Source organism: Labrus mixtus, unplaced genomic scaffold (genome assembly GCF_963584025.1).
Source record: "Labrus mixtus unplaced genomic scaffold, fLabMix1.1 SCAFFOLD_64, whole genome shotgun sequence".
NCBI classification, from domain to species: Eukaryota; Metazoa; Chordata; class Actinopteri; order Labriformes; family Labridae; genus Labrus; species Labrus mixtus.
Window position 1 is genome coordinate 227,465 of NW_026870284.1, and position 27,051 is coordinate 254,515.

A 27,051-nucleotide genomic window follows, 5' to 3' on the forward strand; every position below is an offset into this window, starting at 1 on the left:
CTGTTGATTTAAAGAATGATGATGTATAGACTGATGATTTAAAGAATGATGATGTAGAGACTGATGATGTAAAGACTGATGATTTAAAGACTGATGATGTAGAGACTGATGATGTAAAGACTGATGATGTAGAGCTCCATTAAACAGACAGAACAACAGAGACATGTTTTCTTTCTTCTGGTCCAGCATGAAGTGGGAGTACATGTTGGTAACAACATCGAGAGACGACAGGTATTATTGGTTACGAGCAGCAACCTCCAGTGTTGATCCTGAAGTGTTCCTGCAGAGATGAACATGTTTACAGTCTGAGTGAACTCTAAAGACACTTTCTCCATAATCTATTTGATTAGTTTTGTAAACACACAGTAAAGATGATTACACACTTGGGGAAGGGGAAACAAAATGTCAACACACTTCAGAAAAACTGAGTCTGGTGCTGTTCCTGTAAAGAACAGGGTTGATTAACAGAGTTTAGTTTTTTTATTGTTGTTTTCCAGAATTGTGATCCACAGTTCATCCGGTGACTTTAACGCACCGATCAGCTGTTTGACCACACAAAACAAGAAGAAGAAGAAGAAGAAAGCTGTTATTTTCCGACTATTCAAACATCACGTGAACTTCCCCGGATGTTAACACATCTTTCCGATTATTGAAACATCACATGAACGCAGCGCCCCGCCTACTGCTCTTTGGACTCGCCGCCATTTTGATAAAACGCTCTTCGTGCTGAACCGGAGCTTCAGAGCGACGTGAGAAACTAAACCATCGACAGTGTGAGGAAGAAGAGAAGGTGAGCACATTAATAATAATATAAACATAACAGATTACATAATTTTCACATGTTTTCAAACACATAACTCGCTTGTTTATACCTTATTGTATTAAAAGTGGTTTATTTGGCTAACGGCAGCAGGCTAGCTTACTTTAGCTCAGCTAGCTTAGCTGAAGGCGACCTCGAGGTGAAAACGACGATCGTACTGAGAAACAAATTAAACTGTTTTTATAATAATTAGTCTTAAAATCAGTCACCAGTTCATCAACGTAATTATCAGCGTTTCCCTTTGAAAGACTTCCATAGTGAAGATATATTTACAAAATGTAAAGAAGTAACGCAGTAACAGCGTGTCCGCAGAGCTAACGGGAGCTAACAGGAGCTAACGGCTAACTAGCCGAACCTGGGCCTCAATAAATAACTTAATTAACTTAATTAATTAACTTAATTAATTAATAATTAACTTAATTAATTAAAGTTTTATAATCTGTGTAAGAATCGAGACTTTGTCATATTTTAATTATTATGATGAAAAAGTTGCAGCTCAGCTGATTTAGTGAATAATAATTAAACAATAACAACTTAATGTTTCAAATGTTTAAATATGTTTAAAATGTTTTAAACTGATTTGTTCTCTAACTTATTTATAAAATAAAATAATTATTGTCACAGTTAAAATAGACTCATGATGAACAGAAACCTGGATCAGAACCAGACTCATGATGAACAGACAGAAACCTGGATCAGAACCAGACTCATGATGAACAGAAACCTGGATCAGAACCAGACTCATGATGAACAGAAACCTGGATCAGAACCAGACTCATGATGAACAGAATGAGGTCTTGCATCCTGCAGGTCTAAATTCTAAACATTCAAGGTCATAAAATGTCTTAAAGTCTAAATTCCCAGATGAGTCCTGAAGATCAGAAGACCGTTTGACTGAAACACACCAGAACTTTCAGGATTTCAACCAACTTCATCTAAAACTTGAGGAGGGGAATCAAAGACTGTTGAGTCCCACATGGTCCTGAAGTGTTGAGTCAGTCTTACTTTGGGTCTTGAATTTAAAAACATACAGATTGTGCATGGAGCGTCTCGTCAGACTTTAAAGACCTAGAAGCTCAAATAATCCAAGTTGGGTCAAAGGTCAAAGATCTCTCATCAGTCTTATCTGGGTGTAAACAAAGTCAATACTGAAACTGGTCAGACTGGTTTTATTCAGTCCTTTGACTCTGGTCCTGGTTTCATGTGACTCAGGGCTTCCAGGACGAGTACGTTTAGTTTCACTGACCATAAACCGATCAGCACATCTAGTAGCTGAGCTCTCCCACAACAACAACAACAACAATGTGTCTCCTCAGTCACAGATCTGTGACTTATTACGTTTTCTGATGATTTTAAAAGTGGAGGCAGCGAAGGTCAACCTCGTGTCCTCGTCACATATTAACCCGCCTCTCATCCTCGCTTCAATATTTACTGAGTTGTGTGTTTCCTCGCCTCAGCAGATTACAATGAGTGGCTGTCGTATCTTCATTGGCCGCCTGAGCCCGCACGCCAGAGAGCGGGACGTGGAGAAGTTCTTCAAAGGATACGGACGGATTAGAGAAATCAACCTGAAGAATGGATTTGGCTTTGTGGTGAGTTCAGACTCTTCAGACTCTGTTAGTCCTGATGCTCCTGTTTCATGAATAACCTCTCTATGTGATCTATGTTCAGGAGTTTGATGACCACAGAGACGCCGATGACGCTGTGTACGAGCTGAACGGCAAAGAGTTGTGCAGTGAAAGGTAATTTACTTCCTGTCTCTGGATGAATCCTTAAAACCTCCCGTTGACTGAAGTGTTTTAAAATATGAAAGAATCACAAGTTAAATCAACGAAGTGATTAATGAAACCACCACATAGAAATATGATTAATAGAACCTGAGAGCTTCTCCTGCTTCATTATCTAAAGCGCCTCTCGCTCCTCTTTCAGGGTCACTATTGAGCACGCTCGCTCCAGAAGAGGAAGAGGCGGCGGTCCTGGAATGGGACGTTTTGGTGGAGGTGGTGGGGGCGGCGGCGGCGGCGGCGGAGGAGGCTATCGCCCGTCTCGCCCGGCTCCTGGATCCAGGTACATCAGCTCTAAAGATGAGCTTCCTGAAAAGTGAAGCAGGATAATTCAGTGTGTTACGGCGTGATGGATGTAGGAAACATAAACATGAAGACGCTGAACGAACGGGTCAGACTGTTAAAGGTCAAATGACGCCCTGCGGGTCATTAGCATAATCCCACCCTCTTATTACGACATCATTACAGGAGCAGCGAGCGCTCCAGAGTCTTCAGTGACTCTTCAATCGGTTTGCTCGCTCGCTGTGACCAGATGTTAAATCATTTGAAGTGAGGGGCGTGTCTTTCCCCTTGTGTTGGCCACGCCCACAGAATCCCAGAAGGATTACTGCTTCATCTTCATGATGTAGAAAGTGAACTGTTGGTCAGGAAGGCTCTTAGTTTTATTTTGAAGGTTTGTTTTCTTGTTGTGTATTAAAGTATCGCTCCGTGTGTTTTTGTGTGTTGACCGGACAGGTACGGCCCACCTGTGCGGACGGACCACAGACTCATAGTGGAGAATCTGTCGTCCCGGATCAGCTGGCAGGTAAGAGATGATTAGACAACATGTGCTGCCTCAGGTTTCAATCAATGTTTATTCACTCTGTAAAGAACATGTTTTTCTAACGACGCAGCTTTGAGCCTGCGGATCACTTTTTTTTTTTTTTTTTTTTCTAGTCGATTTCTTAAAAAGAGATCATAGTGAATTGGCCAGTTTCAATAGAAGCCCCCACTCTTTTTTTTTTCCTCCATTTGAGTTCCAGACTAAAGCACTTTAAACCTGTCCGTCATTCTGACTCCAAACATTTAACTGTTTTTTTTAACAGCTGCTCTGATTCGTCAGAGGTGACTGCACACCCTCCATAGAGGTGTCACAAGTTTGTAGCGCCCTCTCCTGGTTGTTTTTCTGAATAGTGTCCATTTGGTGCCTCTCCTTACACGCAGTTGCCGCCGGTCTAAAGTCTTGGCTGGGCCCCGTAGCGGTGAAAGTGGTCTAGCGCAGGATACGGTAGCCTTAGGAGGTCCGTAGCCACAGTCTGGAGGTTCTGAGGGCTGGCATCCCCGACTGCTGTAACCCCCCTCAAATCCAGGGTCCCTACACTCCCCCGTTTGGGTCTTTTTCTGTTGCTGCTGGAGCTGGGGGGGTGTTGAGTTGGGCGCACACCCCTCCCCCTACTTGCTCTCTGGTGGTTCCTTACTTGTGGAGGCCGGATGCTGAGTCAAGGCCGAGGTCGTTTCTCAAGGGCTTAACACTGCATTGGTTCCCATTTGCTATTTGGACAAGTGGCTCTTTGCTAATATCTTCCTGGGTTTGGAGCGGTAAGTAGCATAAACTCATGTGATTGGGTTTGCTCAGGGTCGGGGGGGGGGGGGGGGGTCAGGGGTCAGGGTGTAGAACCAGTCTCACATTTTAAATACTTGAAAAGCTTTGAGGCATATTTTAAAAAGTCACAAAACATTCAGAGTGTATTTAAGACGTGGACGCCGACTATCCAGCGTGGACCGTCACGGTGACGTGTTTCTGCTCGTGTGCGTTCACGTAGCTTAGCACGAGCTGACCACGTAACGAGCTAACACAGATACAACACCAATCAGAGACTGAGGACACGTTTACACCAAAACCAACCAAAGATTTACTTTATCAGTTTCAGTCGTCTCAAACACAATTGTTGTGTAAACGAGCATCGAGGGGATTCTGCTGTTGGCTGAACACGACGTGGTGTAAACGCGGCCGCAGTCCGTTTTTTTTACAGTGTATCAGCTCGCCGTACGAGCCCCTCGTCTGTCATGGGGAAGCCACGCCAAAAACGCAGAACCTGCTTTGTCATCGAAACTTGTACTTTTTGAAGTTTGTGAACTTCCAGTGGAGTCGCCCCCTGCTGGCTGTTAGAAAGAATGCAGGTCGATGCTGTCCACTTCTTAAATACAGTCTGAGATGACTTCATGGTGTTAATGTCAACAAAGTGAAGAACATATTGTGACATCATCAAAGTGTTCACACGCCTCTCTCTGGAGGTTCATAAGTTAAGGAGTCTGGGACTTAAAGGGTTAAAGACAACAGCTGCAGCAGCTCTGTTGTTCAGTGTGTGCTGCTCCCGTCTCTCCCTCCAGGTCTGAAGGGTCTCACTGACACCTCCGCCCCCCTTCTGCCTCACTAACCCCCCCCCCTGTGCTTTGAAACAGGACCTGAAAGACCTGATGAGAAAAGCAGGTGAAGTGACCTTTGTGGACGCTCACAGGACAAAGAAAAACGAAGGGTGAGTTTCCTCGCAGCGTCTTGATCGTCTCTCAAACGTTTCTCTGATTGGTCCTAATCACCTCGTCTTCTTCACCTCAGGGTGGTCGAGTTTGCATCACGCAGTGACATGAAGAACGCCATCTCCAAGCTCGACGGCACCGAGCTGAACGGACGCAAGCTGAAGCTGTTCGAGGACAGCAGAAGGTGAGACGCTAACACGCCACAGACCCCCCCCCCCCCCAGTTAAGCTAGCAGAAGGTTAGCTTAGCATTAAATATGGAGGCATGCACATCAGCGCCCACGACCTTGCTGTCATGGCGCTGTCTGTCCAGTGTTTCCTGTTGCTAAGTAACAGAGTTGAGCCTGCTTCCCTCAGTAGTGACTGTCAGGTTTAAATCGATCTGTTTCAGATTTTATTGATTCAAAGACGACATCGTGCTCGTCACCTGGACGACTCAGATTATTTTTCCCTCGTCCAGCGGCGTTGATAAAATGGAAATCAGAGAACCTGCCGTGTCCGTGCTAAGCTAACCGTCTGATTGTTTTGGTCTTTGTTATCGACCCTCTTATATTTCTATTGTTAATCGATTATTTATTCTGAAGAGGCTTCTCGCTGTTTTAAGTCGTTCATTGGATGCTTTGTTTTCCCAGCTGGTTTTGAACGCCACACGCTGAGAGGTTGGCTGTTTTTAAAGGTTTTAACCTCAACATGTTTTTTTCTCTTCCAGCAGTCGGAGTAAGAGCCGCTCCCGCTCCCGCAGCTACTCTCGCTCAAAGAGCCGCTCCAGGAGCCGCAACCGCTCCAGGAGCCGCTCCAGATCGGCCAGCCGCACGCCAGAGAGGAGGTCGTCAGGCGGGGGCAAAGCCGCCGCCAGGTCCCCCTCCAGGTCCAAGTCCCGCTCAAAGTCCCGCTCCAGGTCTCGCTCTCGCTCGCCCGCTCCCGCTCCGGCCAAAAAGTCTCTCTCTCGTTCTCGCTCTCGATCCCGCTCTCGTTCCCGATCCCGCTCGCGCTCCCGCTCCGCCTCAGCAGAGAGCAAACACTGAGGCGTGGTCACCTGAAGGCCGTGACAGACTGATGGAGGCCCGCCTCGGTCCTGAGGGGCGGGACGCTGATTTAGTTTTTTTTTAAGGGGGGATTTGCTTTTACACGATGTAGTTCAAACTTTGTTTTTGTTTAGAAATGTTTCCATGACGATTAAAACATCCTGTTAATAAATGTTTGATGAAATCATTTGGTCGAGTGTTTCCTGTCCGCCATCTTTAGATTCCATCCGCTTGTCCGTACGTCTCCGCGTCTCCAGGTTTTTGTTTTTCATCCCTCCTAACGTTTGTGTGCGTTCCCGAGCGAGCTCCTGGCGTTGCCGTCAAACTGTGATTCTGCTTCTCTGCACGTGTTGCATTCACTGCCCTCGTGTGTACGTAAAATGCAAACCTCGATGTTTTTTTTTTTTTTTCTTTAGGATGATTTTGAGATTTGAATCATGACTTCATTTTTTTTTTTTTTTTTTTTTTTTTTTTTACTTGAGTTTCAGGACGTTCTTTAGTTGATTTTTCTCTCCGTGTGGCGTCCCGATGTTTCTAAACTCAAAGACGTCTCAATACGTTTTTCTTAATTTGATGCGAATTAAAGCCGTGGCGTTTTTCTTCTGTCAACAAATGTGTTTTTTTTTTAAGACTCTGAATGTGTGTGGCTCTCATACATGTCCAATCTGAATAAAGCTTTCACACTTTGATCCGTCTCCGTCTTTACTTCCTAACAGGTGAGAGGTCATGACCTCTGTGAATACTCTGATTGGCTGCAGGACGTCCCAATATTTACTGACATACCTCACCATGAATAAATCTCAGCTGCTGTATGTACACCGAGTTACCATAGCAATGTTGTACCTGCACTCACCACACGGGGGCGTTGTTCCTGCGTGTCATCGATTTAAAGGACGTCAGGAGAAATAAGTGATTATAAAGAAACAAAGTCAGAGGTGAGAGGAGGAAAAGTACTCGACATGAGATCATCTCAGTCTGTAGTGAGAGAGGTGAGCGGTGAGAGGTGTGCAGGTGAGAGGTGCAGATGAGAGGTGAGCAGGTGTGAGATGTGTGCAGGTGTGAGAGGTGTGCAGGTGAGAGAGGTGCAGGTGAGAAGATGAGAGGTGTGCAGGTGAGAGGTGTGCAGGTGAGAGAGGTGAAAAGATGAGAGGTGTGCAGGTGACAGAGGTGTGAGGTGTGCAGGTGAGAGGTGAGCAGGTGAGAGAGGTGAGCAGGTGAGAGAGGTGTGCAGGTGAGAGAGGTGTGCAGGTGAGAGAGGTGAGCAAGTGAGAGGTGTGCAGGTGAGAGAGGTGTGCAGGTGAGAGGTGAGCAAGTGAGAGGTGTGCAGGTGAGCAGGTGTGAGAGGTGTGCAGGTGAGAGAGGTGTGCAGGTGAGAGAGGTGAGAGGTGTGCAGGTGAGAGAGGTGCAGGTGAGAGGTGTGCAGGTGTGCAGGTGAGAGGTGTGCAGCGGTGCAGGTGAGAGAGGTGAGCAGGTGAGAGAGGTGTGCAGGTGAAAGGTGAGAGAGGTGTGCAGGTGAGAGGTGTGCAGGTGAGAGAGGTGAGCAAGTGAGAGGTGTGCAGGTGAGAGAGGTGAGCAGGTGAGAGGTGTGCAGGTGAGAGAGGTGCAGGTGAGAGAGGTGAGCAGGTGAGCAGGTGAGAGATGTGCAGGTGAGAGAGGTGTGCAGGTGAGAGAGGTGAGCAGGTGAGAGAGGTGTGCAGGTGAGAGGTGTGTAGGTGAGAGAGGTGAGCAGGTGAGAGAGGTGTGCAGGTGAGAGAGGTGAGCAGGTGAGAGGTGAGCAGGTGAGAGGTGTGCAGGTGAGAGAGGTGTGCAGGTGTGAGAGGTGTGCAGGTGAGAGAGGTGTGCAGGTGAGAGGTGTGCAGGTGTGCAGGTGAGAGGTGTGCAGCGGTGCAGGTGAGAGGTGTGCAGATGAGAGAGGTGTGCAGGTGAGAGAAGTGAGCAGGTGAGAGGTGTGCAGGTGAGAGAGGTGAGCAGGTGAGAGGTGTGAGAGGTGTGCAGGTGAGAGAGGTGCAGGTGAGAGAGGTGTGCAGGTGAGAGAGGTGCAGGTGAGAGAGGTGTGCAGGTGAGAGGTGTGCAGGTGAGAGAGGTGAGCAGGTGAGAGAGGTGTGCAGGTGAGAGAGGTGTGCAGGTGAGAGGTGTGTAGGTGAGAGAGGTGAGCAGGTGAGAGAGGTGTGCAGGTGAGAGAGGTGAGCAGGTGAGAGGTGAGCAGGTGAGAGGTGTGCAGGTGAGAGAGGTGTGCAGGTGTGAGAGGTGTGCAGGTGAGAGAGGTGAGAGGTGTGCAGGTGAGAGAGGTGCAGGTGTGCAGGTGAGAGGTGTGCAGAGGTGCAGGTGAGAGGTGTGCAGATGAGAGAGGTGTGCAGGTGAGAGAAGTGAGCAGGTGAGAGGTGTGCAGGTGAGAGAGGTGAGCAGGTGAGAGGTGTGCAGGTGTGAGAGGTGTGCAGGTGAGAGAGGTGCAGGTGAGAGAGGTGTGCAGGTGTGAGGTGTGCAGGTGAGAGGTGTGCAGGTGAGAGATGTGAGCAGGTGAGAGGTGTGCAGGTGAGAGAGGTGAGCAGGTGAGAGGTGTGCAGGTGAGAGAGGTGAGCAGGTGAGAGAGGTGTGCAGGTGAAAGGTGAGAGAGGTGTGCAGGTGAGAGAGGTGAGCAGGTGAGAGGTGTGCAGGTGAGAGGTGAGCAGGTGAGAGAGGTGTGCAGGTGAGAGAGGTGTGCAGGTGAGAGGTGTGCAGGTGAGAGAGGTGAGCAGGTGAGAGAGGTGTGTAGGTGAGAGGTGAGCAGGTGAGAGAGGTGCAGGTGAGAGAGGTGTGCAGGTGTGAGAGGTGTGCAGGTGAGAGAGGTGTGCAGGTGAGAGGTGTGCAGGTGAGAGAGGTGTGCAGGTGAGAGAGGTGTGCAGGTGAGAGAGGTGAGAGGTGTGCAGGTGAGAGGTGTGCAGGTGTGCAGGTGAGAGGTGTGCAGAGGTGCAGGTGAGAGGTGTGCAGATGAGAGGTGTGCAGGTGAGAGAGGTGTGCAGGTGAGAGGTGTGCAGGTGAGAGAAGTGAGCAGGTGAGAGAGGTGTGCAGGTGAGAGAGGTGTGCAGGTGAGAGGTGTGCAGGTGAGAGAGGTGAGCAGGTGAGAGAGGTGCAGGTGAGAGAGGTGTGCAGGTGAGAGAGGTGTGCAGGTGAGAGGTGTGCAGGTGAGAGAGGTGTGCAGGTGAGAGAAGTGAGCAGGTGAGAGGTGTGCAGGTGAGAGAGGTGAGCAGGTGAGAGGTGTGCAGGTGTGAGATGTGAGCAGGTGAGAGGTGTGCAGGTGTGAGAGGTGTGCAGGTGAGAGAGGTGCAGGTGAGAGAGGTGTGCAGGTGAGAGAGGTGCAGGTGAGAGAGGTGAGAAGATGAGAGGTGTGCAGGTGAGAGAGGTGTGCAGGTGAGAGAGGTGTGCAGGTGTGAGGTGTGCAGGTGAGAGAGGTGTGCAGGTGAGAGAGGTGTGCAGGTGAGAGAGGTGCAGGTGAGAGAGGTGAGAAGATGAGAGGTGTGCAGGTGAGAGGGGTGTGCAGGTGAGAGAGGTGTGCAGGTGTGAGGTGTGCAGGTGAGAGAGGTGTGCAGGTGAGAGAGGTGAGCAGGTGAGAGGTGTGCAGGTGAGAGAGGTGAGCAGGTGAGAGGTGTGCAGGTGAGAGTTGTGCAGGTGAGAGAGGTGAGCAGGTGAGAGGTGTGCAGGTGAGAGAGGTGAGCAGGTGAGAGGTGTGCAGGTGAGAGGTGTGCAGGTGAGAGAGGTGAGCAGGTGAGAGGTGTGCAGGTGAGAGGTGAGAGAGGTGTGCAGGTGAGAGGTGTGCAGGTGAGAGGTGTGCAGGTGAGAGAGGTGAGCAAGTCAGAGGTGAGCAGGTGAGAGAGGTGTGCAGGTGAGAGAGGTGCAGGTGAGAGAGGTGTGCAGGTGAGAGAGGTGAGCAGGTGAGAGGTGAGAGGTGAGCAGGTGAGCGAGGTGCAGGTGAGAGAGGTGTGTAGGTGAGAGAGGTGTGCAGGTGAGAGAGGTGTGCAGGTGAGAGGTGAGCAGGTGAGAGAGGTGAGCAGGTGAGAGAGGTGTGCAGGTGAGAGGTGTGCAGGTGAGAGAGGTGTGCAGGTGAGAGAGGTGAGCAGGTGAGAGGTGAGCAGGTGAGAGAGGTGCAGGTGAGAGAGGTGTGCAGGTGAGAGGTGTGCAGGTGAGAGAGGTGAGCAGGTGAGAGAGGTGCAAGTGAGAGAGGTGTGCAGGTGAGAGAGGTGTGCAGGTGAGAGAGGTGAGCAGGTGAGAGAGGTGTGCAGGTGAGAGAGGTGAGAGGTGTGCAGGTGAGAGAGGTGTGCAGGTGAGAGGTGTGCAGGTGAGAGGTGTGCAGGTGAGAGAGGTGTGCAGGTGTTGGATGGAGGAGGAAGATAAAGTGCAGATATGTCTGTGATCAGCTGATATAATGACAGGCCCGGAGGTTAAATATTCACTGAGAGACGTTAGAGGACAAACAGAGACTCAAAGATAGAATGAAAATATAAGATGAACACAGAGAGACAAAAAAAACAGCAGAGGCTGAAAATGACCTGAAACGAAACGACAACCACAGAGCGACACACGACGACCACTGAGAGACTTAAGACAACAAAAGAGTCACAAAAAGAAAAACAGAGATAAAGTGACGTCATAGAGACGCAACATGACCACAGGAAAAAAACTACAAAGAGACGCTAAAGAACTACAAATACCTACAGACCATAATAACCCCACAGTGTTTGTGTCAGCTGCTTCACCTGCAAACTAAAGTCCAAACGCAGCCTGACGATGACGTCTGTCAGGGAGGAGATGTATGACGGGTTGTTAGCTTCATGTATGGCAGGAAAACAGTGCCACCATAAGTTTTCTCATTTCATGTCCAGCCTTGTTCAGAGCGTTTCTCACCAGCTCATTGTTGCTAGGTTACAAAATCAACTCCTGCCTCGTCATTTATGTTGGAACGCTTCCCTGCGTTTTCACTGACATGCATGAAGGGAGCGCTCTGATGGATATGGTGAAATGGAAGAGGACTGTCAGGCCCAAAAACAAGCGAAGAAGACGACCTGCGGGGAAGTGCAGAGAGAGCGGATCAACTTTATCCAGAGTTAATCTAAAACCCAGAAGTGAGTCCGTTGGGTCGAATTTGGGTCGCAGCCGTGCCAGCGATGGACGCGGGCAAAGACGAACGGCAACAGGATCCAGGTGGTCTCCTTCAGTCAGACCTCCCCGAGGTGTAAGAGGTCAGACATGATGGTGTTTTATATTTATCAGAGGCTTCACGATGAGACAGAAGATGAAATGATTCTTCTCTCATTTACAACACAAACTATTTAACAAACTGATAGTCAGGATACTTTACTGTGAGATTCTTTCAGACACTGAGTCAAGAGAGTCCAGGTCCAGGTCTCCAAGCCCACCTTCCAGAGGGGTCAGAGGTCAGATATGAGATGAAAAAGTGTTCCTCTCTTTGTGCACGTATTTGTATAGTAATTCTAATGATTCATATATTTACAGGTGGACCAGCAGAGAGACAGAGGCCGGACTCGTGGACCTCGTGGACGTCATGGACCTCATGGACGTGGTAGAGATCAAGTACCTGCTGACAAAGTGAGGGCCCCTGTAGACCAGCCAGGAGCAGGTCCTCCTTTCACTGAGAATCCTGAACCTCTTCACGATGCTGCTGCTCTCGACTCAGAACAAAAAACACTGAAGTTCAAAAAGAGCAAAGTGTAAATATGTCGAGTTAGATGTTGTAGTGCTCGTCAAATAGAATGTATCACTTTGATTTATGTATTTTAAAATATAACTGTAGTTTTATGAAAGTGAGAAAAACCCAAAATGTAAACATTAAAGTGTTGTTATATTCTATATATCTGATTTATTTATAAGTGCTGATAAAAAAAGAAAACAGAAGCTCTGTTTATCTTTATTTACAAAAAGAAGAAGAAGAAAGATTGGTGAACATGATCAAACATGTCAGCGTTGACCGGCAACTTCAAAATAATTATTTAAAAAAACATCTTTTGCATCGACCTTACGGAGCGTCGTGTCCAACTCGTTCCAGAGAAGATGTTTGAGAAGTTCCCGAGGTGATTTTAACGATCCTCGATCTGCTCGGGAGACAATCAGGTCCTGATTTCAAAACTAAAATCTTGTTGTTCGGGGAGAACAGCGAGGACGGCCGAGCCCGCTCCCTGTGGAATGGAACAACAGCCAATCAGGAAGCAAGCTGACAGAAGCAGGAAGCACAACAAGCATCACCATGGCAACGACATGCAAACACAAATGGAGAAATGGAGGAGCGACGTGTTCAGCTTGTAGCAGGAAGCTAACAGCTAGCCACATTTAGCTTGACCATCATAACATGACATCACCATTTCTTCCCGCTCGTTGGTCGCCATGTTTGTTTCCTGTAAAGCGGCGTTTGACAGCGTGAGATGACGAGTTCTGAAAGTGGAGACTCTGGTTGTTGGTGAATCAGTGAACTAAATGCTTCAATCTGTTGTTTAGACTCTCTCATATTTTCAATATCTCTTAAAGGTCCCATATTCTTCTTTTTCTGGTTTTATTTGCTCATTAGTGTGTTTTCAAAGTGTCCTGTGCATGTTTAGTCACATCTATGTGCAAAAATTCAAAGTCTGCGTTCTCCTACGTCCTCCTATTAGCTGTAGCATTAGCTGCATGTAACGCTCGGTTCTAGCCCCCCTCGATAAAAATTTGCCAGTGTGGCGTCATTGTCAGTGTGAGATCTCTGGTCTAAGCCCATTGGCTCGTTGTGGCCCTGCAGCTCATGTTGCACGCCCGTTAACTTCTGTAGCACGCGCACGATATGCCGTAGCCTGCAGTAGCACAGTAGAGCTAAGGTGCTAATGTTTATGCTCCCCTCGGAGCCAAAGTGGCTGCATTCCCAATATGGTAAAAGAGGCGGGACATTTCCGAGAACCGTGCTGAGCGACTGAACAATCACGGCAGAGCCGACAGGCCAACCAAGCAGATCAGACTTGGCACACGTGGGCAGCCGGTGCATGGAGCGACAGGACATGAAAACATGATAAACATGAAAACATGATAAACATGAAAACATGATAAACATGAAAACATGATAAACATGATGAACATGAAAACATGATGAACATGAAAACATGATGAACATGATAAACATGAAAACATGATGAACATGATGAACATGATAAACATGAAAACATGATAAACATGGTAAACATGATAAACATGAAAACATGATGAACATGATAAACATGATAAACATGAAAACATGATGAACATGATGAACATGATAAACATGAAAACATGATAAACATGGTAAACATGATAAACATGATAAACATGATAAACATGAAAACATGATAAACATGAAAACATGAAAACATGATAAACATGATAAACATGAAAACATGAAACCATGATAAACATGAAAACATGATAAACATGAAAACATGAAAACATGATAAACATGATAAACATAAAAACATGAAAACATGATGAACATGATGAACATGAAAACATGATAAACATGAAAACATGATAAACATGATAAACATGAAAACATGATGAACATGATAAACATGAAAACATGATAAACATGAAAACCTGATGAACATGATGAACATGAAAACATAAACATGATGAACATGATAAACATGAAAACATAAAAACATAAACATGATAAACATGATAAACATGAAAACATGATAAACATGATAAACATGATAAAAATGAAAACATGAAAACATAAACATGATAAACATGATAAACATGAAAACATGAAAACATGAAAACATAAACATGATAAACATGAAAACATGATAAACATGATAAACATGAAAACATGAAAACATGATAAACATGAAAACATGATAAACATGATAAACATGAAAACATGATGAACATGATAAACATGATAAACATGAAAACATGATAAACATGAAAACATGATAAACATGATAAACATGATAAACATGAAAACATGATAAACATGAAAACATGAAAACATGATGAACATGATAAACATGATAAACATGAAAACATGATAAACATGATAAACATGAAAACATGATAATCATGAAAACATGATAAACATGATGAACATGAAAACATGATAAACATGATAAACATGAAAACATGATAAACATGAAAACATGATGAACATGATGAACATGATAAACATGATTAACATGAAAACATGATGAACATGATAAACATGATAAACATGAAAACATGATAAAAATGAAAACATGATAAACATGGTAAACATGATAAACATGAAAACATGATAAACATGAAAACATAAAAACATGATAAACATGAAAACATGAAAACATGAAAACATGATAAACATGAAAACATGAAAACATGATAAACATGAAAACATGATAAACATGAAAACATGATGAACATGATAAACATGAAAACATGATGAACATGAAAACATGATAAACATGATGAACATGAAAACATGATAAACATGATAAACATGATAAACATGAAAACATGATAAACATGAAAACATGAGAAACATGAAAACATGATAAACATGATGAACATGATAAACATGAAAACATGATAAACATGATAAACATGAAAACATGAAAACATGATAAACATGAAAACATGAAAACATGATGAACATGATAAACATGATAAACATGAAAACATGATGAACATGATAAACATGATAAACATGAAAACATGAAAACATGAAAACATGAAAACATGATGAACATGATAAACATGATAAACATGAAAACATGATGAACATGATAAACATGATAAACATGAAAACATGAAAACATAAACATGATAAACATGAAAACATGAAAACATGAAAACATGATAAACATGAAAACATGATGAACATGAAAACATGATAAACATGATGAACATGAAAACATGAAAACATGATGAACATGATAAACATGATAAACATGAAAACATGAAAACATGATGAACATGAAAACATGATAAACATGATAAACATGAAAACATGAAAACATGATAAACATGAAAACATGATAAACATGATGAACATGAAAACATGATGAACATGAAAACATGATGAACATGATAAACATGATAAACATGAAAACATGATGAACATGATGAACATGATAAACATGAAAACATGATAAACATGGTAAACATGATAAACATGATAAACATGATAAACATGAAAACATGATAAACATGATAAACATGATAAAAATGAAAACATGAAAACATAAACATGATAAACATGATAAACATGAAAACATGAAAACATAAACATGATAAACATGAAAACATGATAAACATGATAAACATGAAAACATGAAAACATGATAAACATGAAAACATGATAAACATGATAAACATGAAAACATGATGAACATGATAAACATGATAAACATGAAAACATGATAAACATGAAAACATGATAAACATGATAAACATGAAAACATGATAAACATGAAAACATGATAAACATGAAAACATGAAAACATGATGAACATGATAAACATGATAAACATGAAAACATGATAAACATGATAAACATGAAAACATGATAATCATGAAAACATGATAAACATGATGAACATGAAAACATGATAAACATGATAAACATGAAAACATGATAAACATGAAAACATGAAAACATGATGAACATGATAAACATGATAAACATGAAAACATGATGAACATGATAAACATGATAAACATGAAAACATGATAAACATGAAAACATGATAAACATGGTAAACATGATAAACATGAAAACATGATAAACATGAAAACATAAAAACATGATAAACATGAAAACATGAAAACATGAAAACATGATAAACATGAAAACATGAAAACATGATAAACATGAAAACATGATAAACATGAAAACATGATGAACATGATAAACATGAAAACATGATGAACATGAAAACATGATAAACATGATTGTGACGGGGTCCTCTGGCAATCCACCCGAAACTTAAAAACAGGCGTAGTCGCAGACTGTAAGTGAAGTGTTTTTATTTTCTGCCGGCCTCCCAAAGTGCAGTGATAGCTATTTACAAACATGAAAAAATGCAAAAACAGAAAACCAAACAAAAACAAACAAACGGTACTTCCAAAAAAAAATGAACTCTCGCTGTAACATGTTACCTTCCCTGTAACCATCCTCAACTGCCTGAAAGCAGTAAGCAGCCATCTTTTAAAAGCAAGAAGCCCCTCCCACTGGGCGTTATGAATTGCATAACATTTTACACAAAACACACTTTCTCACGAATGAGCAATTTATAACTGGTTAAATTCATATGGTCTACTCATCACTAAATTACCCATTTTCATCCATATTTTATTAACACCTCGCTAATGTATCTGTGGCGATACATTGCAACCAAACATTTAATTACCCAATCAATCACGTGATTACCAATGTGCGCCCCATCCGCCTATTTAGAATGCGGAACTGGGCCCACTCTGTTTGGCACCCAAACGGGACACAGCGGCGCGCATGAAACGCACCAACGGTAATACCGCTATGACTATATATATATATATGAAACCAAAAATAGAGCTCTCAAGTGTGCACCCTTAATCGCGCTATGAAACTGAGAGGGAAAGGAGGATGATGGTGTGATTGACTGTATGATTATAGGCGCACTGGCAGAGGGAAAAGTTTGGCGGATGTGTGTGTGTCAGCGTGTGTGAGTGTGTGTCAGCGTGTGTCAGCGTGTGTGCGCTGACTGCAGTCAGTGACGGAGCCGCTCCGTCACATCATCCCCCTCCTCCCGGAGGTTGACGATGTGCGGCAACCTGGAAAGGTAGTCAGCCACCACATTGGACGTTCCCGATCCGTGTCGGATGGTGAACTTGAACGGCTGGAGTGAAAGATACCATCTGGTCAGGCGACTGTTGTGGTCCTTCATTGAGTTGATCCAGGTCAGAGCTCTGTGGTCCGTTTCAAGATCAAACTCCCGTCCAAGTAGATAGTACCGCAGACTTTCCAATCCCCACTTAATGGCCAGGCCCTCCTTCTCCACCGTGGAATACCTGGTCTCCCGTGGCTGAAGCTTGCGGCTCAGGTACAGAATTGGATGCTCTTCTCCTGGATCTCCTTGGGCCAGAACTGCTCCAAGACCAACTGCAGAGGCATCCACCTGTACCAGGAATCGTCGGTTGAAGTCTGGACTTTTGAGAACAGGGGAAGAGCACAGGTGGGCTTTCAGGGTGCTGAAAGCTGTTTCGCAGTCATCTGACCAGGTAACAGGATTTCTCTGGTCCTTGCTGGTGAGTGCCGTGATCGGTGCAGCAATCGTTGCAAATTGGGGCACAAATCTCCTGTACCAGCCAGCCAAACCCAGGAAAGACCGTACCTCCTTCTTGGTGCGAGGTCGAGGGCATTTCTGGATAGCTTCAACCTTATCCACTTGAGGTCGCACCTCTCCTCGGCCCAGTAGGTAACCCAGGTACCTTGTCTCTTGCCGTGCCCACTCACACTTTGAGGGATTGAGGGTCAGCCCAGCCTGCTGGATTTTCCCAAGAACCAGGGACAGATGTTGTATATGATCTTCCCAGGTATTGCTGTAGATGACCACATCGTCCAGATAGGCGGCGCTGCAATGTCCACAATCCTGGAGGACTCTGTCCATCAGTCTCTGGAAGGTGGCGGGAGCTCCATGAAGACCGAAGGGCATCACCGTGAACTGGAAGAGACCAGCTGGTGTTCGGAACGCTGTGTACGGTCGGCTCGACTCTTCAAGGGGCACTTGCCAGTACCCTTTACACAGGTCCAACGTGGTGATGAACTTTGCTGCTCCAATCTGTTCCAGCAGGTCATCGATCCTTGGCATTGGGTAGGCATCAAACTGAGAGATGGAATTGAGTTTCCTGAAGTCAATGCAGATGCGGAGGGACCCGTCCTTTTTGAAGACGATGACCACCGGATTGCACCACTCGGAGTTGGATGGCTCGATCACACCCAGTCTGAGCATTTCTTCTACCTCTTGTTTCAGTTTCTCCACCAGATTTTGCGGGACTCGGTAGGGAGGTTGGCGAATTGCTTGTCCCTCTTTCAGTCGGATGACATGCTCAACCACAGTGGTTTTCCCTGGATTGGCAGCAAACAGAGAAGAAGCCTCCTGGAAGACCTGCAGCAGCTGTGATGCTCGTTCTGGGGCCAGGTGTACCAATACAGGAGAGACAGGCGTTGCTTGAGTTTCTGGACCCGTCTGTTCTTCTTCCTCAAGGTCCACTTCTCTTACCAGCAAAGCCATCCCTGTAGAAGCCACTGGTCGCTCCTTCCACTCTTTGAGAAGGTTGACATGGTAGGTCTGTTTCGGTCGTTTCTTCTCAGGATGGTAAACCTCATAGGTGACCGGGCCCATCTTGCGGGAGATGGTGTATGGGCCTTGCCATTTTGCCAGGAGCTTGCTGTTGGATGAAGGAAGAAGCAGCAGAACTTTCTGGTCAGGCTGGAACTCCCGATGTCGAGCCTGTTGGTCGTACCAAGTCTTCTGACTCTTCTGGGCCTCTCGCAGATTGACCTCTGCCTCCTCCTGGTATTTAACGAGTCGCTCCCTCATCTCCAGCACAAACTGGATCACCCCTCTGTCGTTAGTAGTGGTTGATGGAGCCTCCCAACCCTTACGAAGTAGATCCAAGGGTCCTTGTACATCCCAGCCATACAGGAGCTCAAATGGAGAAAAACCTGTCGAAGCTTGAGGAACCTCCCGGTATGCAAACAGCAGGAATGGCAGCCAGCGATCCCAGTCCTTCCCTGTGTCGTCAACAAACTTCCGGAGCATCCTCTTCAGCGTCTGGTTAAACCTCTCAACCAAACCGTCTGTCTGTGGGTGGTATGGCGTGGTCTTGATTGCATTAATGCCCAGCTGCTTACAGAGGAGCTGCATGAGTCTGGAGGTAAAGTTGGTCCCCTGATCAGTGAGGATCTCGTCTGGTATTCCCACCCTGGAGAAAAGCTGGACCAACGCACGCACTACCGCTGGAGCAGTGATGGTGCGAAGGGGAAAAGCCTCTGGAAACCGCGTTGCATAATCACAGATGACCAGGATGTACTGATGACCTCCGCTGCTTTTCACCAGAGGGCCCACGATGTCCATGGCAATCCTGCGGAATGGTGTGGAGATGACAGGGAGAGGCTGCAGAAAAGCTCGGTCAGATTTGCGGGCAGTGCATGTTTTCTGGCATGTAGGGCATGTGGTGCAATATTTCTGAATGTCGGTGTACATGGAAGGCCAAAAAAAACGTGAACTGACACGGATGTAGGTTTTGTGGCGACCAAGGTGTCCTGCCCATGGGAGTGTGTGTGCTAGGTGCATGACAAGGACCCTACAACTAGCTGGGATCACAAGACGTTTGTCTTCATTACAAACACAATACAGCACATCATTGTCAACAATGAACATCTCCTTCCCCACACAATCCCCACTGGTGTCCTTGCCTACTTTGGCAAACAATGGTTGCAAAGTAGCATCTTCCCTTTGTAACACTGAAATATTGTCAGGCACATTCCACATGTCATCACACAGCACAATCTGTCGGTCTGGTTGAGCTAGCTTTAGCTGTTTCTCAAAGCGTCGCTGGCGACGGGATTTTCTTGGCCCCTTAGTGCCACCCTCACACAGACTACTGTCGAGGTCTGGGAGTGGTTGGACACCAGCTTTCGCTTGGGCTCTGGTGATTACAGGACAAGACAATTGCACATTCAGTTCTCCCTTTTTTCCAGAGTCACTTTGCTCTGACAGTTCTTTATCCTGTAACAAGTCCATTAACACAGGCAAGTCCCAACCCAAGATGGCATCAACAGGCAGATGCTCTACAACCCCAACAGTCAGTAGGTAAGATTGTTCATCAATGATCACCATTAGTTCAGTTTTGGGATAGAGGTGCCTGTCTCCATGAACACACAAAATGTCCGCCTGCCTGCGGTAGTCCACACTGCCTACTGGCACCAGAGCACTTTTAACCAGTGACATGTAGCTACCTGAGTCTAACAGGGCTGTCACGCGTTGACCACTGATGGTAACAGTTTTATGTCGCGTTTTCACCTCCAGGTCCGCCTCGGGGCCCATTTCTGACCGGGGTGCATAACAAGCGCCGGTGACCTTAGCTTTGCGTACGGGACACACAGAAGCTTTGTGGCCTGGCTGCTGGCAATAGAAGTAAACAAGGTCCTTACCCGATCCTCGTTGGTTTGGGGCAGAGATAGTGTCACCTGAAGGTTCTTGGTGTCTCTCTCCCCTTGTAGGTCGTGACTGCGGATGCTGGAAAGCTGGTCGGGGGGGTAGACTGGTGAAACGTGGCACTGGTGCATTGGAGACACGTGGAGCTGGTACACCTCTCCGGGCATTCAGGTACTGTAGCGCCAGCCGGGCAGCTGAGAGTCCCTCGACTGGCTCGTGCTCCTTCACCCAGGTCCTCACCTCCGTCGGAAGTACCCGGAGTAGCTGCTCCAAGACGACGGCTTCCCCAATCTCCTCCTTGGTGTGCTGCTCGGGCCGGATCCAGCGTCGGTAGAGTCCCTTCAGGCGGTGGTAGGTCTCGGTGGGGTTCTCACCAGAGGGCACAGCGGTGGCACGGAACTGCTGCCGATACGTCTCTGGAGAGATGTCAAATTTTATGAGCAGGGCTGCTCTTAAGTCAGTGTAGCAGTGAGCCATCTCCTCATCCATCGCAGTGTAGGCCTCCAGTGTCTTACCAGTCAGCAGTGGAACGAGGCGGCAGGCCCACTCACTCTCTGGCCATTTCCAGGTCTTGGCAATTCGCTCAAATCTCAGCAGATAGTTCTCAATGTCTTCCCCCATCTGATATTGTGGAATTTTGGGGTCTTGGTAGGGCCTCCACTCTGGCCTCGGCTGTTCAGGTCGACTGCTGGTATCCTGCGACGGAAAAGAAGGATACTCAGCTGCTGAATCCTGATGTCCTCGCCGGGGTGTTGGGGTAGGCAGCTCGAATCTTGGGCTGCTCGCAGTGGCTGTACTTGGAGTTGTGACATGGGCTGGCCTGTTCTGCCCCCGTGGTGCAAGAGTCTGTCGGGACTGGGGCCCTGGTTGATAAGGCTGCTCGGGCCCTGGAAGAGAAGCCCTCAGGCCTTGGATCTCTGCCAACAGGCCCTCCTCTCTCCTTTGCTGTGATGCCAAAAAGTCTCTCATCATAGCCACCAGTTCTCCTCCTGCTTCACCTGCAGACACTGGGCCTTTAGGAGCTGCTGGGACCTGCCAAGGCCTGTACTCCTCATCGTCCTCCTCTGTCGAAGTTGCCACTGTGTCCCAAGCCGGGTCAGCCTTGGCAGCTGCTTCCTCCAACTGCTCTCGCCGCTGGGACCGTAGTCCTGTGCGCTGCTTTTGGGGCCGGATTAGCTTCTTGCGACTAGCCATCCCACTTCTGACACCATATGTGACGGGGTCCTCTGGCAATCCACCCGAAACTTAAAAACAGGCGTAGTCGCAGACTGTAAGTGAAGTGTTTTTATTTTCTGCCGGCCTCCCAAAGTGCAGTGATAGCTATTTACAAACATGAAAAAATGCAAAAACAGAAAACCAAACAAAAACAAACAAACGGTACTTCCAAAAAAAAATGAACTCTCGCTGTAACATGTTACCTTCCCTGTAACCATCCTCAACTGCCTGAAAGCAGTAAGCAGCCATCTTTTAAAAGCAAGAAGCCCCTCCCACTGGGCGTTATGAATTGCATAACATTTTACACAAAACACACTTTCTCACGAATGAGCAATTTATAACTGGTTAAATTCATATGGTCTACTCATCACTAAATTACCCATTTTCATCCATATTTTATTAACACCTCGCTAATGTATCTGTGGCGATACATTGCAACCAAACATTTAATTACCCAATCAATCACGTGATTACCAATGTGCGCCCCATCCGCCTATTTAGAATGCGGAACTGGGCCCACTCTGTTTGGCACCCAAACGGGACACAGCGGCGCGCATGAAACGCACCAACGGTAATACCGCTATGACTATATATATATATATGAAACCAAAAATAGAGCTCTCAAGTGTGCACCCTTAATCGCGCTATGAAACTGAGAGGGAAAGGAGGATGATGGTGTGATTGACTGTATGATTATAGGCGCACTGGCAGAGGGAAAAGTTTGGCGGATGTGTGTGTGTCAGCGTGTGTGAGTGTGTGTCAGCGTGTGTCAGCGTGTGTGCGCTGACTGCAGTCAGTGACGGAGCCGCTCCGTCACAATGATGAACATGAAAACATGATAAACATGATAAACATGATAAACATGAAAACATGATAAACATGAAAACATGAGAAACATGAAAACATGATAAACATGATGAACATGATAAACATGAAAACATGATAAACATGATAAACATGAAAACATGATAAACATGAAAACATGAAAACATGATGAACATGATAAACATGATAAACATGAAAACATGATGAACATGATAAACATGAAAACATGATAAACATGAAAACATGAGAAACATGAAAACATGATAAACATGATGAACATGATAAACATGAAAACATGATAAACATGATAAACATGAAAACATGATAAACATGAAAACATGAAAACATGATGAACATGATAAACATGATAAACATGAAAACATGATGAACATGATAAACATGATAAACATGAAAACATGAAAACATGAAAACATGAAAACATGATGAACATGATAAACATGATAAACATGAAAATATGATGAACATGATAAACATGATAAACATGAAAACATGAAAACATAAACATGATAAATATGAAAACATGAAAACATGAAAACATGATAAACATGAAAACATGATGAACATGAAAACATGATAAACATGATAAACATGAAAACATGAAAACATGATGAACATGATAAACATGATAAACATGAAAACATGAAAACATGATGAACATGAAAACATGATAAACATGATAAACATGAAAACATGAAAACATGATAAAAATGAAAACATGATAAACATGATGAACATGAAAACATGATGAACATGAAAACATGATGAACATGATAAACATGATAAACATGAAAACATGATGAACATGATGAACATGATAAACATGAAAACATGATAAACATGGTAAACATGATAAACATGAAAACATGATGAACATGACAAACATGATAAACATGAAAACATGATGAACATGATGAACATGATGAACATGAAAACATGATAAACATGGTAAACATGATAAACATGATAAACATGATAAACATGATAAACATGAAAACATGATAAACATGAAAACATGAAAACATGATAAACATGATAAACATGAAAACATGAAACCATGATAAACATGAAAACATGATAAACATGAAAACATGAAAACATGATAAACATGATAAACATAAAAACATGATAAACATGAAAACATGATGAACATGATGAACAAGAAAACATGATAAACATGAAAACATGATAAACATGATAAACATGAAAACATGATGAACATGATAAACATGAAAACATGATAAACATGAAAACCTGATGAACGTGATAAACATGAAAACATAAACATGATGAACATGATAAACATGAAAACATAAAAACATAAACATGATAAACATGATAAACATGAAAACATGATAAACATGATAAACATGATAAAAATGAAAACATGAAAACATAAACATGATAAACATGAAAACATGAAAACATAAACATGATAAACATGAAAACATGATAAACATGATAAACATGAAAACATGAAAACATGATAAAAATGAAAACATGATAAACATGATAAACATGAAAACATGATGAACATGATAAACATGATAAACATGAAAACATGATAAACATGAAAACATGATAAACATGAAAACATGATGAACATGATAAACATGATAAACATGAAAACATGAAAACATGATGAACATGATAAACATGATAAACATGAAAACATGATAAACATGATAAACATGAAAACATGATAAACATGATAAACATGAAAACATGATAAACATGAAAACATGATAAACATGATAAACATGAAAACATGAAAACATGATAAAAATGAAAACATGATAAACATGGTAAACATGATAAACATGAAAACATGATAAACATGAAAACATGAAAACATGATAAACATGAAAACATGAAAACATGATAAACATGAAAACATGATAAACATGAAAACATGATGAACATGATAAACATGAAAACATGATGAACATGAAAACATGATAAACATGATGAACATGAAAACATGATAAACATGATAAACATGAAAACATGAAAACATAAACATGAAAACATGATAAACATGAAAACATGATAAACATGAAAACATGATGAACATGAAAACATGATGAACATGATAAACATGAAAACATGATAAACATGAAAACATGAAAACATGATAAACATGATAAACATGATAAACATAAAAACATGATAAACATGAAAACATGATAAACATGATGAACATGAAAACATGATAAACATGATAAACATGATAAACATGAAAACATTATAAACATGAAAACATGAAAACATGAGAAACATGAAAACATGATAAACATGATGAACATGAAAACATGATAAACATGAAAACCTGATGAACATGATAAACATGAAAACATGATAAACATGATAAACATGAAAACATGAAAACATGATAAACATGATAAACATGAAAACATGATAAACATGAAAACATGATAAACATGATAAATATGAAAACATGATAAACATGAAAACATGATAAACATGATAAACATGATGAACATGAAAACATGAAAACATAAACATGATAAACATGATAAACATGAAAATATGATAAACATGAAAACATGATAAACATGATAAACATGAAAACATGATGAACATGATAAACATGAAAACATGATAAACATGATAAACATGAAAACATGATGAACATGATAAACATGAAAACATGATAAACATGAAAAACATGAAAACATGAAAACATGATGAACATGATAAACATGAAAACATGAAAACATGATAAACATGAAAACATGATAAACATGAAAACATGATGAACATGATAAACATGAAAACATGATAAACATGATAAACATGATAAACATGAAAACATGAAAACATAAACATGATAAACATGATAAACATGAAAACATGATAAACATGATAAACATGATAAACATGAAAACATGAACATGATAAACATGAAAAGATGATAAACATGAAAACATGATCAACATGAAAACATGATGAACATGATAAACATGAAAACATCATAAACATGAAAACATGAAAACATGATGAACATGAAAACATGATAAACATGATGAACATGAAAACATGATAAACATGAAAACATGAAAACATGATAAACATGATAAACATGAAAACATGATAAACATGATAAACATGAAAACATGATAAACATGAAAACATGATAAACATGATAAACATGTTAAACATGAAAACATGATAAACATGAAAACCTGATGAACATGATAAACATGAAAACATGATAAACATGATAAACATGATAAACATGAAAACATGAAAACATGATAAACATGATAAACATGAAAACATGATAAACATGAAAACATGATAAACATGAAAACATGATAAACATGATAAACATGAAAACATGATAAACATGAAAACATGATAAACATGATAAACATGATGAACATGAAAACATGAAAACATAAACATGATAAACATGATAAACATGAAAACATGATAAACATGAAAACATGAAAACATGATGAACATGAAAACATGATAAACATGATAAACATGAAAACATGAAAACATGATAAACATGATAAACATGAAAACATGATAAACATGAAAACATGATGAACATGATAAACATGAAAACATGATAAACATGATAAACATGAAAACATGAAAACATAAACATGATAAACATGATAAACATGAAAACATGATAAACATGATAAACATGATAAACATGAAAACATGAACATGATAAACATGAAAACATGATAAACATGATAAACATGAAAACATGATAAACATGAAAACATGAAAACATGAAAACATGATGAACATGAAAACATGATAAACATGATGAACATGAAAACATGATAAACATGAAAACATGAAAACATGATAAACATGATAAACATGAAAACATGATAAACATGAAAACATGATAAACATGAAAACATGATAAACATGATAAATATGAAAACATGATAAACATGAAAACATGATAAACATGATAAACATGAAAACATGAAAACATAAACATGATAAACATGATAAACATGAAAACATGAAAACATGAACATGATGAACATGAAAACATGATAAACATGATAAACATGATAAACATGAAAACATGATGAACATGAAAACATGATAAACATGATAAACATGAAAACATGATAAACATGATGAACATGAAAACATGATAAACATGATAAACATGAAAACATGATAAACATGATAAACATGAAAACATGATAAACATGATGAACATGAAAACATGAAAACATGATAAACATGAAAACATGATAAACATGATAAACATGAAAACATGATAAACATGAAAACATGATAAACATGATAAACATGAAAACATGAAAACATGAAACCATGATAAACATGAAAACATGATAAACATGATAAACATGAAAACATGATGAACATGATAAACATGAAAACATGATAAACATGATAAACATGAAAACATGATGAACATGAAAACATGATCAACATGAAAACATGATGAACATGATAAACATGAAAACATCATAAACATGAAAACATGAAAACATGATGAACATGAAAACATGATAAACATGATGAACATGAAAACATGATAAACATGAAAACATGATTAACATGAAAACCTGATGAACATGATAAACATGAAAACATGATAAACATGATAAACATGATAAACATGAAAACATGAAAACATGAAAACATGAT

At 42.4% G+C, this 27,051-nt stretch overlaps 1 protein-coding gene across 3 annotated transcripts; it reads left to right on the forward strand.

The window, feature by feature from the left end:
• Positions 1-644: 644 nt before the first annotated feature.
• Positions 645-6,834, forward strand: srsf5a (serine and arginine rich splicing factor 5a). Of its 3 annotated transcripts, none has more exons than XM_061034088.1 (8): positions 645-790; positions 2,281-2,412; positions 2,492-2,562; positions 2,750-2,887; positions 3,340-3,409; positions 5,047-5,120; positions 5,201-5,305; positions 5,830-6,834. In XM_061034088.1, exons 2-8 carry the CDS (start codon positions 2,287-2,289, stop codon positions 6,143-6,145), a joined length of 900 nt encoding a protein of 299 aa, XP_060890071.1. In that variant the 5' UTR covers positions 645-790; positions 2,281-2,286; the 3' UTR covers positions 6,146-6,834. The 3 variants fall into 3 exon arrangements, with proteins under 3 accessions (XP_060890071.1, XP_060890069.1, XP_060890070.1); XM_061034086.1 differs by having other exon boundaries at positions 2,750-2,886; positions 3,330-3,409; XM_061034087.1 differs by having other exon boundaries at positions 674-790; positions 2,278-2,412; positions 2,750-2,886; positions 3,330-3,409.
• Positions 6,835-27,051: the final 20,217 nt, after the last annotated feature.